At 40.0% G+C, this 12921-nt stretch overlaps 1 protein-coding gene across 1 annotated transcript in view; it reads left to right on the forward strand.

The window, feature by feature from the left end:
• skia (v-ski avian sarcoma viral oncogene homolog a) overlaps window positions 1-12033 on the forward strand; it is an 88078-nt gene extending 76045 nt beyond the window's left edge. The window contains exons 2-7 of the mRNA XM_068327830.1: window positions 2536-2652; window positions 3952-4067; window positions 4638-4945; window positions 5112-5440; window positions 7598-7828; window positions 8427-12033. Coding sequence (XP_068183931.1) covers window positions 2536-2652; window positions 3952-4067; window positions 4638-4945; window positions 5112-5440; window positions 7598-7828; window positions 8427-8615 — 1290 coding nt within the window. The 3' untranslated portion in view covers window positions 8616-12033. The remainder of the gene's footprint in view (window positions 1-2535; window positions 2653-3951; window positions 4068-4637; window positions 4946-5111; window positions 5441-7597; window positions 7829-8426) is intronic.
• Window positions 12034-12921: the final 888 nt, after the last annotated feature.

The raw sequence follows: 12921 nt of genomic DNA on the forward strand, positions 1-12921 counted from the left end.
AATGATTAAAATTATTAGCATTATTATTATTGTTAGTGGTTATCATTTAAAGTTGTGATGTTACAGTTTGAGTCACCAAAAATTATGAGTTAAATATACAGTAGTAGTCAGAAGTTTCAGAACACTGCCATTTTTTTAATTGTTATTGAAATTTACACTTTTAATCTCTCAGAGTCCTCAGAAATTAAACCCAGAGGAAAAAAGAACTAAAGATTAAAAGAGAAATAATTGAATCATTTTTTGCATGAAAAGTACTTTAGGTTTCGGGGTTTTATAGGTATTGCAACCGAACACAAGTATTATTTGGAAAGTTTTCCCAACACCGTTGCAGAAGTTCCCACAATTGTGTTTCACTTGTAGGGTGCTTTGCTGTCACCCCTCTGTCCAGGTCATTCCAAACCAGTTGTTTAAGTAAGGCGACTGTGTTGGCCATTCCATGAGCTGAAGCTCACCATCTTGTTCTTGTCTTCTAAGGTAGTACTGACAGTATGGAATTACATTTTGGATCCTTTTCTTGCTATAGGATTAAACCGTGACCAACCGGAGGGTATTTCATCATGCTATAGAATGTTGTGGTAGCTGGTTTTTGTTGAGGGTTCCACTTTCATAGCATGAGTCACTGACTCTGGATCTAGCAAACAATCCTAGGCTATCACACTTCCTCCAATATGTTTGGCAGTTGGTGTCACACACTGGGGAACCATCCTGTCACCTATTCGATAGCATGTAAACATCCTGTGTGATGAGCCAAGCACTGGGTCTTTTCATTTTTCTGTCCATGAATTCTTTTTCCAATCTTTAATTGTCCACTGACAATGCTTCATGGCCCAGACAAGCCTATTTTTCTTATTTTGTTGTCCGAGCAAACTTTTTTTAAGCACCACGCAACCTGTCAAACCTGCAGCTCAATGTCTTCACCGTCGCAACTTTCTTCCTTCTCCCTGTACAAAGCTATGCTTGAAGTTGCTGTCCAAATCTCACTCAACCTGTTCACTCTCTGTCTTGTAGTCCTGTTGTGGGTGGCTTTGGGTCTTCCAGGCATCTTTCAGTCAGCATTTCCTCCGGTCCCCAAGTGTCTTTTGATGGTGTCAGAAACTGTCCTCACTGACACCATGACTTCATTCACCTTTTGGGTTACAATGGCCTGTCTCTCTTTATTACCGTTATGATAGCCATACACTACTTCCTGCAGGGCAACACGGTTCAAATAATAATGAAGTAGATGTGGTAACATAGCTGGTGCTTTTATTGCAAACGAGGTACTTAATTAACAACAGTTCTGACACCTGAAGCAAATGTAAACATTAATTTCCAAAGCTGTTACAATTTTCCTTGCTATGGTTACATTGCTGTAAATTGTTAACCCAGGTCTTGTTCCCCATAAAAATCCTTCATGCATAGTTCTGAAGCCTCCATTTTTTTCTGTTCTTATGACCTAAACTGTTATGTTTTACATTTTTGGTAGTTTTACATTTTATTCTTATTCCATTTCTACTTATAATAATGTGAAATTAACTGAGCTGGTCTAAAAGCTTTTTTCACCACGTGGGCCAGACATTAAGTTTCTCACTCTCTCTCTGGGATTATCTTGTAATTTGGCTTTTATGAATAAACATTATTTTTTAAAAAATCTCTCTCTCGCTCTCGCTGTCTCGCGCTCTCTCTGTATGTATGTGTGTGTGTGTGTGTGTGTGTGTGTGTATCTAGCAAGTAGTGACAGTCACAGCTTGGAGAGGCTGAGGTCATAGCCACAAAGCCAGTTAACAGAAAGAGAAACAAACCCTAGCTTGGACACAAACACACACACACACACACACACACACACACACACACACACACACACACACACACACACACACACACGCACACACACACACACACACACACACACACACACACACACACACAAATACTGCTAGAGTCACCTCAATCCACAAGCAAACACGCCTAGCTGTATTTGATTTTGTGACATTTGTGACACATTGCCAGGGCCTGTATCGTATGTGTGTGTATGTGTTGTAGTGGGAGTGTCAGCGGATGTGTCTGATAGCTGGATGTGTAGCTGTGTTATAATGCAGGTATGGTGTTTACTTAGTGTGTGTGTTTTTTGGTAACCAGTGAGGCTGCTTCAGGTCTACCCAAGATACAGACAGACACACACACACACACACACACACACAGACACACACACACACACACACACACACACACACACACACACACACACACACACACACACACACACACACACACACACACACACACACACACACACACACACTATGTTATTGATCTGTCTGACACTGGTGGCTGTTTGTTCGGTTCAATGACATTTTAGTGTGACAGCCCTCAGCTAGCTGCCAAGGGGATAAGCTGTGTTACATTTCAATTAAATTATGGTGGGAAAATAGTCGATTTGTGCATCTGTTTATATAAATACCACTGAATCCAGTAGCATTCATATGAGAATGTCTGTTTAAGATGGAACTATGTTCACTACAGTTCACTACAGTCGCCGCTCCTCTTTTCTTTCAGGTGTCGGACACCATCTCCATCAAAAAGAGCAAACATGTTGACGTCCCATCCCAGCCCACCCTGACTGACAAGGCAAAGCAGCCCGACTGGCTGCAGTCTCTGTCCACTTCTAGTAAGGTTGGTGCCAATTTCAAGAATGAGATAGTGCTGATTATGTTGATGATGATCATTATCATTCTTGGTGCAGGAGTTGAGAGGAGTTAAGTATGATAGACATGTTTCCAGATGAGGCCAACAGATCCACTCAATGTTTACTACATTTTACTATTTTTGAACAGTTCAGCTGTCATTGATTGTCACAAGTAATTGTAATAAACAGTTTAAATGTCTTTCATTTATTTTATATTGAATTATATGAGTCCACTCTCATTTAAATTAGTCAAAATTCACCTGTTTAACAACTCTACGAGAATGTATCATTCATTTTAAAGCTCATTTTTTAAACGTGTGTATAAAAGTGTTATAAAAGTGTACACTGCAAGTCAAACTCGTTGAGCATTTCCTTAAATGCTTGTTTTTAAGCGAATGACAGCTGTTCTTTCATTATATACCTTGTTACGCTCTCTGTTAATTTGTCTGAAAGTACTTGTGGCTGCAGTTGTCTGTCCAAGGTAGGTGAAATGGAAAGGGTGGTGGGTTCCTAGATGTTCTTTTTTTTTTAGAATTGGGCTGCTGCCATTTTACTCCAGATTTTTTACTCTGAGTTGTTGGTTTTTCATCTACCATTTAGCTGGAAACTGAAATGTGCCCACATCTCTGCCAGTAAATAATGTATGCATGTACAGTATTTTCCACCACTATAAGGAGCACCTAAAAGCCTTTCATTTTCTCAAAAACCGACAGCGTACCTTATAATCCAGTGGGCCTTATTTGTGAAAAAAGTTATGAAATATGCCATTCATTGAAGGTGCACCTTATAATCAGATGCACCTTATAGTCCAGTTTATGCAGAAAATACTTTATTTCATGAAACTTTTTTTATCCAAAAGTTGATCGTATGTAGAATCAGCATTGCCAGAAATTATTAGAAATTATTGCTCATCACGACCAGATGATCTCATTCTTAAAGTTCCAGTCTTTGAATTTTAAATTGGAAATTTTTCATTGTCGTTCCTACAATTAGGGCAGCACAGTAGCGTAGTGGTTGCATTGTTGCTTTACAGCAAGAATGAATGTTTATTGATATATCTCAAAGTTTAAGTGGTTGTGTAAATCTTGATTCATCCAAGATTTAAGAAATGTTACTTTTTATTATTGAAAACACCATTTCTAGGTCAACATATTTTGTTTTTCAAAGTAAAATAAAACCATAGCCTACTTGAGTATCATTCTGGCTTTGGCATCAATTTCAGATTGTGACCGAGCTGAATGTACCTAAACCCACATTTGACATTAAATATTATTGTTTTTTTTCAGGGGATGAATGGCATGCAACCCAGACAGAGACCCTCTGCTTTCAGACCCTGGTCCCCCCACATCTCTACCAGTGATAAGGAGCCCTCCAGTCACCCGCTGGCCCTGCTAAGAGACAGGTGAGCTCAGCACAGCCCTGATATGGAATGGAAATGGTAATGGACATGGTAATGGACATGGTCACAAAACACCACTTCATTATTCTCAAACAAAATAATGTCTTACTTTTAGTGCAACATGACAGCAATTTTGTTAAGCTCACAACACTCTGTCTGGGTGGGCTGGTGTCAGAAGGGTCAAGTCTGACTGTACCACAGCCTCCCACACTCAACCATTAGCACACATATGACACACTCTCATACTGTGGGCACTCACTTGGCAGTGTGATGTCAGTATAGGCTGCATCATATCACAGTTAACCTGGTCCATTTTCTTATGAAGTGGGAGACAGAGCTGCAAGCACTTGGTTAGAATGTTTCTCAAGCAGCACCATAAAATATGTTCATTCTGTGTTCATGTCAGGCAGAATTAATTTACTATGCAACCTCAGTTCAGGTTAATGTACATAAACATGACACGATAAACTTTCCACTTTCAAATTTCCACTTTTCTGAACCCCTGAATTTCCCTTGGGATCATTAAAGTATATATATATATATCTATCTATCTATATCTATCTATCTATTTAGCTTCTACAACTACAAGAGTCTGGAGAAAGCAGTGGCCCCCAATGTTGCCCTTACGCCGCTGCCCCTTGGAAAAGTGGGTCCCATGTCCCCCACAGTGCCTGGCACTTCCCACCCAAGTGGAGGTGAACCTCCAGGTGAGGGTGCCAATGCTACTTTAAAGCAACGCAAGAGAAGTGCCACAGCGGAGCACCCTCCCCCAGCACCAGAGGCCCCATACCCTCCTTCCACCCCTGCCACCAAGCCCCTACTACCACCACAGGATGACAAAGACTCCGAGGCAGAGATTGAAGTGGAGAGCCGTGACGAATGTAAGCTGCAACTAAAAAGAGATTTGCAAAAATGTATTAACCAATTGTTAAGTTTGATATTAGAAGACTGACCAAGTTGTAGGAGGCTGTCAGTTGTTCCACCACTGAACATTCCAACTTGTCCACAATCCTCACCACCTCTTGTGTCTCTGGTTTGTCCCCACAGTCACTTCATCCCTGTCCTCCCTGTCATCACCATCTTTCATATCATCCAGCAGCTCAGCGAAAGACCTGAGCTCTCCAGCTGCCCATGGGGCAGTTTTACCACTTTCATTGGCCAATGGCACTGCTCCTACTGCAGTGCCTGGTGCAGCATCAGTGGCCCCTCCAGAACTGGGGATGGAGTCTGAGCTAGAGAGTCTGAGGCAGGCGCTGGACAGTGGACTTGACTCAAAAGAGTCAAAGGAGAAATTTCTGCATGAGATTGTTAAGATGAGAGTGAAGCAGGAGGAGAAGCTGGGATCTGCTCTGCAGGCCAAACGGAGCCTTCAACAGGTAAGGAGAGTATAGTGTGTGTGTGTGTGTGTGTGTGTGTGTGTGTGTGTGTGTGTGTGTGTGTGTGTCTGTGTGTGTCTGTGTGTGTCTGTGTCTGTGTGTGTGCACTCATGTAAAAAAATGTGTTGTGTTTTATAAAATAGACTGTGTTTTGTGTGATTATGACATTAAACTTCGACCTGAATGGAGAGGCCCTCTCCATTCAGTTCGAGATTTGTATACATGGAGAATAATAGCTTTGAAAGAAAAATGTTGTATTTAAATGTATTCAGAGTAGCATCTTGACATACCCTCCAGATGTTTTTATGAAAGGACCTGTTAAAGAGACTGAAACTTTGCTGATGGCTTCTCTCGGATTTGACTGAGAAGATAGTTGGCCTGGACTTTTCTCAAGAGACCCAAGAATTGACTCTATTATTTTAAGATGATTGTTAAATAATTTTCAGGAACTGTGCCAGAGACATTTTAAAATAGATTTGGAAAGTATAATCTAGTATAAGAGCACATGCTTCCAAATGTGTGTCATTCAAGTTGCAAACACATTTGCCAAAGTCACTTCAAATAAGCTGTGATTCTTTGTTGTGCAAATAACTGAACATTCTTAATTAAAATAACTCTGAATGTTTGCTCTGTTGGTCATAGCAGCAGTGTGATATAACTGAATAGCCACCTATATTTAAATCTACAACCATTATCACTCTGATGTTTGCATGTGATCTGATTTAACTGAAGACATGAGGTATGACTGTTGGCTGAGAGGATTGGGGGTTTTTTTTGTTTTTTCACAGCCCCACCTTCCCAACTCGTACAGAATGCTAGTTACATTCTTGAAATCACAGTGATCACTTATAAGTTTTGGTGTCAGAAAAAAATAAGTTTTAGAAATCCCTATCATGGTCCATCTGACTTAAATAGATGGTAAAGGCATAACAATGGGAGCGGAAGTTACTGCAAAGGAAAACGCCGGCCTTCCATTTTTTATTTTGGTCTTGGACTGACATCAAAAAGAAAAGCAGACAAAGGAGTCTATGTGGGTGAGCACTGAAAGCAAAGAAAAGGAAAGCAGTTTTAGTGGCAAAATTCCACTTTCTCTTTCTTCAGAGTCTTTTAGGTATACACAGAAAAATATAAATAAATAATAATAATAATAATCAATCTTTTAATGATTCTTGTAGGGAAATTACTTTTCCACTCTAATCACACACGTATATACATATCATACACACACACACACACACACACACACACAACCTGTAGGCATGGATATAATGGGAGGTGGGGTGGTGGGCAGCTCTCACATGGGGCACACCATGAGCAACTTGTAAAGGGATGGTGCCTTGCTCAAGGGCACGTCAGCAGTTCTCAGGAGGTGAACCGGCACCTTCCACTGCCCGTTCACACTCCAAATGTTTTGGCCCACACGGGTCTTGAGCCAGCGACCCTCTGGTCTCCAACCTTGACTTAGTGGACTCAACTACTGCCACCCCAAAATATACACTTTAAGCAGATGTGCTATCAACCTTATATTGTCTAGTTCGATTCCGTACAAAAATCAGAATCAAACTGTAAGGTTAATATATGTAGTATATTTACCTTACAAATGTAGAAAACTTAGTGGGAACCTTAAAATAACATGCTGGTGCAGTGTCATTCCTACAGTGTTCAGCTGAACTAACCCTCACCCTGATGGCTTTGAAAGAGTCATTACATAACATGATGAGGGTTGTTTCTTTTCATCCTTTCAGTAGAAACCTGACGATAGACATGTTTGTCACAACTGCTAAGTTCCCATGAGCAGGCAATGGGCATGTCAGGACAATACATGCATGCGCGTACACACACACACACACACACACACACACACACACACACACACACACACACACACACACACACACACACACACACACACACACACACTTTGAATGATTCAGAGGAAGGAAACTAAACTTCTGGCAGCCCACAGATCGCCCTGACCCCTAACCTGGTTCTGTGTAAACACTGACACGGACACTGCCTCCTACTGTAACATCACTGATCTAAAGTGTCAACAGCTTTGAAACAAAGCAAAACACCCATGTGACAGACATATCCACTGGTATTCGGAGGGGTTGCATAAGAACCAGACTCTGGCTAACTCCTGCTATTTCTTCGTAGGAGTTGGAATTCCTGCGAGTTGCTAAGAAGGAGAAGCTGCGTGAGGCAACAGAGGCAAAGCGAAATCTGAGGAAGGAAATTGAGCGTCTGCGAGTCGAAAGTGAGAAGAAGATGAAGGAAGCAAACGAGTCGCGGATTCGTTTGAAACGAGAGCTGGAGCAGGCGAGACAACTGAGGGTCTGTGATAAAGGCTGCGAGGCTGGACGTCTCCGTGCAAAATATTCTGCACAGGTCAGTTAGTACAAATGTACTACATGTGTTGCAGTATCAGATAAAAGGTTTAAGATGTGTTTCCCAAATCTTTCAATTTGTCACAGTTTAGTCTATAAAGCATTTAAAGAAAGATACTATTTTGATGTCCTAATGAAAAAAAGGTAGGTGTAAAAATGAAGCCATGCAAAGCTTGTAGAAGTCTAGACAATAATATCAACAAAATCAGTGTCCAGTGTCTCAGATTCTTCCAAGGCCATCAACAAACAGAAAAAAAACACATTTCCTCTTCCCCAGTCAAAAATAACTGGGTGTAGGCACAGATGTACGATAAATCCACCTCTGAGAGGAAACAGGAAGAGATGTTGACTTCCCCCGTGCACCATGGGCAATGCACATTAGACAAAACAAGAGGTCAGGTCATATGTCTGCAGAGGGAGTTGATCGAATATAATTATTAATAGTTAATTTGAACAATACTGGTAAGTCAGATAGCGGTGGAAGTTGTGGCAACATTATCTGAACATGACATCAAGACTGCAGAGGGAACACATCTACTGAGCCATCTACTGTAGACTAGATATGTTCTGTGTCTACAGTTCTTTCCTATGATTTTCAGATAGAGGACCTTCAAATGAAGTTGCAGCACGCTGAGGCCGACCGTGAGCAGCTTCGAGCAGACCTGCTGCAGGAGCGGGAGGCCAGGGAGCATCTGGAGAAGGTGGTGAAGGAGCTTCAGCAGCAACTCTGGCCTAAAACCAATGGTGATAAGAAGGGGACACTCAAGAACATGGCAGCTGACAACTAATGTAACTGTCAGATTCACCACCTACCAATTCCCCTCCCCAATTGTTATGATCAACCCACATCCTCTACAACTCATACCGTGCACACAGAGTTGGGTCAGCACATCGCACCGTTGACCATCACACTGGCTCGCCAGAACTCAAAAGACAAATTGAGTACCTGTATCCTTAAGCATGCCCAGGAAAAGTCATGTGATTGGTTTCATTCAGAGAATAAATGCAAACAGCAAAGTACATGTTGCTACATAGAAGATTGTGTTTCTACATAAAGCACTGAGTCAGACCATCCAACCTCACAGAACTGAAAACTGGATCACGAGAATGAAGTATAAATCAGTATACAGAATGGACGTCTGGGAACATAATTGCTGAAACATGATCGTACTTCCTAAGTTCTGCAGCTATCGAACAGTGTTACAGTGTGTTGTCGGAGGTCAGGGTTTCCTTTTAATCTCCCAAAAAAGTCTCCACCACCGTCCCCTGCCACGAGGAAGATCAAGGACTTTGAATGCGTTATAAGCTATTTAAGTGACTTCATATTGTTATCTATAAAAAACTAGACAAATTCTGTCTGTGGTTAGTAAAAATGTAAGAAAAAAAACAAATTAGACAAAGACCAAACAAATGAACTTTACAGTGTTACTGTGGCTTTGTTGGTTTTTAATAAGCCATTACAGTCCACTGGGGTAAAGACAAAGAACTGGAAGTTGGACCCGTGCTTTCTTCTCACTACTGTTTAACCTATTTCTGATCTCTCCAGCAGCGGGCAGGCCTCAGGATGATAGTTTTGTTTGTGAAATAGAAATAAAAGCATGCTGTGTCACAGTCACTTTTTTTTAGTGAGCACTTGTTTTGTATGATCAGTTACAGCAGAGCCACCTCTCTCTCTCTCTCTCGCTCTCGCTCTCTCTCTCTCTCTCTCTCGCTCGCTCTCTCTCTCGCTCGCTCTCTCTCTCTCTCTCTCTCTCTCTCTCTCTCTCTCTCTCTCTCTCTCTCTCTCTCTCTCTCTCTCACAGGCAGCCATAAGGTATTTTAAGCTTTTAGGTCAAAAGCCTAAAGTTTTCTAAAGGTAAAATTTCCCACATGACTTTGTTTCGTCACCTTTTGACTCTTTGATGAAAGCCAGCATGTTTTTATTCCTCCTCATATCATTTCTGAAATACTAGTGAGCTGAACCAAACACCTTTGGAAAGAACCACAAAATTTTCATTCTAATTAAGTTAAGGTGTGTAACTATAAATATACGTTATTTTCAACTTTACAATAATGAATTGCACTTTTTCATAACAAAATACTGTTTTAATGCATTGTACTCCCATTATTCTCTTCAATATTACTTTGAAAACATCATTTTATACATAACTAGTACAGTTTAAATCCAATAAGCATTTTGTTTTTTGCATCTTGAATAAGTAGTGTTTTTTCCGTTTTCCCAATGAAACTGTTGTAAATAAATATAAATAAAAAATGCTCCACATTCTTTGTAAAAGCAGCCCGGGATGATCAGAGGGTTTTGGAGTCACGTGTTCTTTTTTGTCATAGCCTTGACTCCAAAATAGCTTAAGTACCCAGTTACAAGAAGTTTGATAAAACTCGAATCAGTAAGGTGGGTCACTGTGGCAGCCTCGACAACCAGTCCCATACTGCAAATCCAGTTTAATTCCAAAGGCAGGAGTCTGCCGTCACATAGTGGGTACAATGCAATCAGAATGTATATTGTGTTAACAGTAATTTTCTTTTAGTTGTTGGATGTTGTTTTTAAATGTAGAAATACTTATTTGCTTGTTATGGTCACTTTTTTCAATAGAAAACTTATTTTCTTTATGCATGAAATTTGCCATACATACAGTATAGTCAGTTATTGGGCATTGATACTCTACATGTAAGGGTTTTACTGTATTATACAATATAAAGCATACATGTTTTTTAGAAGAGCAGAAATTATTAAAAAAAAAAAAAAGCAGGACACCATATTATTCATAAGAAGAAAAATCCGCACTCACAAAAAAAAATGAAAGTCACAATTTTTTTTTGACTTTTTTAAAAATGAAATGCTGGACAACCTCAAGTGCCTGGTTGAGGACGAAAGGTTTCCAGGGTAGGGAATGTGATGATGAAGTGGAGCTGCACAGCTTCTCATCATCTTCCTGCTTGTAGGTTTAAAATGAAAAGCAGCTCTGCTTAAAGAAATTTATCAGTATTCTGAAACGAACCAGTTTACAAACCCTTCATTTTCATTGCAGAGAATAAGTGATGGCCTAGATGCTGAAAGGTTTTGTGCTTCTGAATGACTTTTTCCCCATTTGAAATCAGTGGTATGCATGTTCAGGTAACTTTTATAGGAGATATAGAAATCCAAAAGCAGCGGGGAATTTTTACTTTGGGTTGTACATAGTGACATACCGTTTATTCAAGTTGTTTTGGTCTAGTGGCAGACCTGATAAGGAAAACAATTAGGGCATTACGTTAAATGCCCCTTTCTTACCTGAGTTTTTAGAGGACACAGTCTGAAACTTTGGCAGACCTGAAATTGGTACATTTTGTAGTTGTTTTTACACTCAGAAGAGTTGATAGCCTATGTGTAGTTCAGTTTACTCACCGTTTTGTACAAAAAGAAGGGAGACGAATAACATTGGCTCTTCACCCTCCCATGCAAAAGGAAAAAAAGCAGTTAAAGTCTTGTTTTCTACAGGAGAACCATTTTGCTATCTAATGGGCAGTAAAACAGCAATAACAGCCCGTATTAGCAGACAAATACATGCCAGTGTGAAGATATGGATGAGGATTTACAAATGTAAATATGTTTTTCATCAACGACACTGTATAATATATGTACATGGTGTTTGTTTTTTCAAAACCTTTCTTACAATAGCTGTCTTTTTTGTTGAGATTTTTTATTTGTCTTTTAAGGTGAGATGTTGATTCAGTCCATAAGAGAATAACCTCTACATAAACATGTTAATCCATTTCTTTTCATTTTTAATTTTGGTCTTTGAACTGAATTTCTTTTTTTACCAGTCCGTTTATTTTTAGCGGTGTGTTCGGAATCGGATCACAACAGTGTGGCCCGCATCCCTAATGATTGCTCCACCTGCCGACTTTTCATTCTTTGTGCTTCTGCTACTCCCATCTAACATTGCCATACTAGAATTTTAGAAGGAGGTAAACATAAATGTCTTCATTAGTTAATGTAACACACTATGAAAAAACTGGGCACAGTCATCTGTCACTGTCTTATCTCATCCATTTCCTCTTTCCTCCTTCATTCTACAGCACCCTCCCCTTCGCTCACTAGACGGACTATATTGTAAAGTAAAGGACTGTATAAGATTGTTTGAAAATAGCTATGCTTATATACAGTGACTAAATGTACAGTGTATAGATGCATTACCAGAAATAAAGTTTGTTGTCCAAATTGAATGACCCAGTTTCCTATTTGTGCTGCTTCATGAATATGATTCCGAGTCAGTCAGTCATTAAACAAGTTCACAAGACTTAAATATCACCTTTGAAACATGGGAACTTACCTCAACTACATGGTTTTACTACGTTGAGATCACAAACTGCCATAGAGTGAGGATATGACTGGTCCAATGCTGTTGTTCTCATTTAAATCTGAGGGGTTTTGTTTCTGTTCAGCCCAGACCTTGTGATATACTGTAAATATAAATGAGGACACACTTGTATAAAGCTTGTGGAAAGTCATGAGGTAAAATGGGTTGTCAGGTTCTGAGGAATGGGTTGACATAAAAGTGTCTGTTGGGAAGAGACTGAACCCTGCATTGCTGTCAAAGACTTCCACTGTAAATCCAATCAGTTAGTGTGGCGATGGCTGCAGCCTATCCCAGCCAGCTGACATTGGGTAAGAGATGGGCTACATTCTGAAAACAGTGACAGCTCATGACATAGCCTGTTGAGTAAATGCTCAAATGAATCATATTCTTGATGCGTAAGTGACACTGGGCTCTCCACCAGTTGAGTTCACCCACACAGACTTGGCAAAATATTTAACACAAAAACAACTAAAACTAGGTTTCAATGAAAATTCATACATACAGTATGTTTTAATGCATTACTGCTCACAATCAAAACACACCAGAAACTAATGAACCAGGTGAAAACACAATATCCTCCTCAGAACACAAGTGCAAGTCTTATTTTTAAACTAGTTAGGGGTTGTTTTGATACTATAGAAAGATGTCAGAGGAATTCAAAAGCATCCTATTAAAGGCAATCCGATCCCATACGTTTCCAGATCAATGCTAAAACGGAAGGTTTTTTCAGTGGCCATCAACATCAAGATGGCCT

This window comes from Antennarius striatus, chromosome 2 (genome assembly GCF_040054535.1).
Source record: "Antennarius striatus isolate MH-2024 chromosome 2, ASM4005453v1, whole genome shotgun sequence".
NCBI lineage: Eukaryota > Metazoa > Chordata > Actinopteri > Lophiiformes > Antennariidae > Antennarius > Antennarius striatus.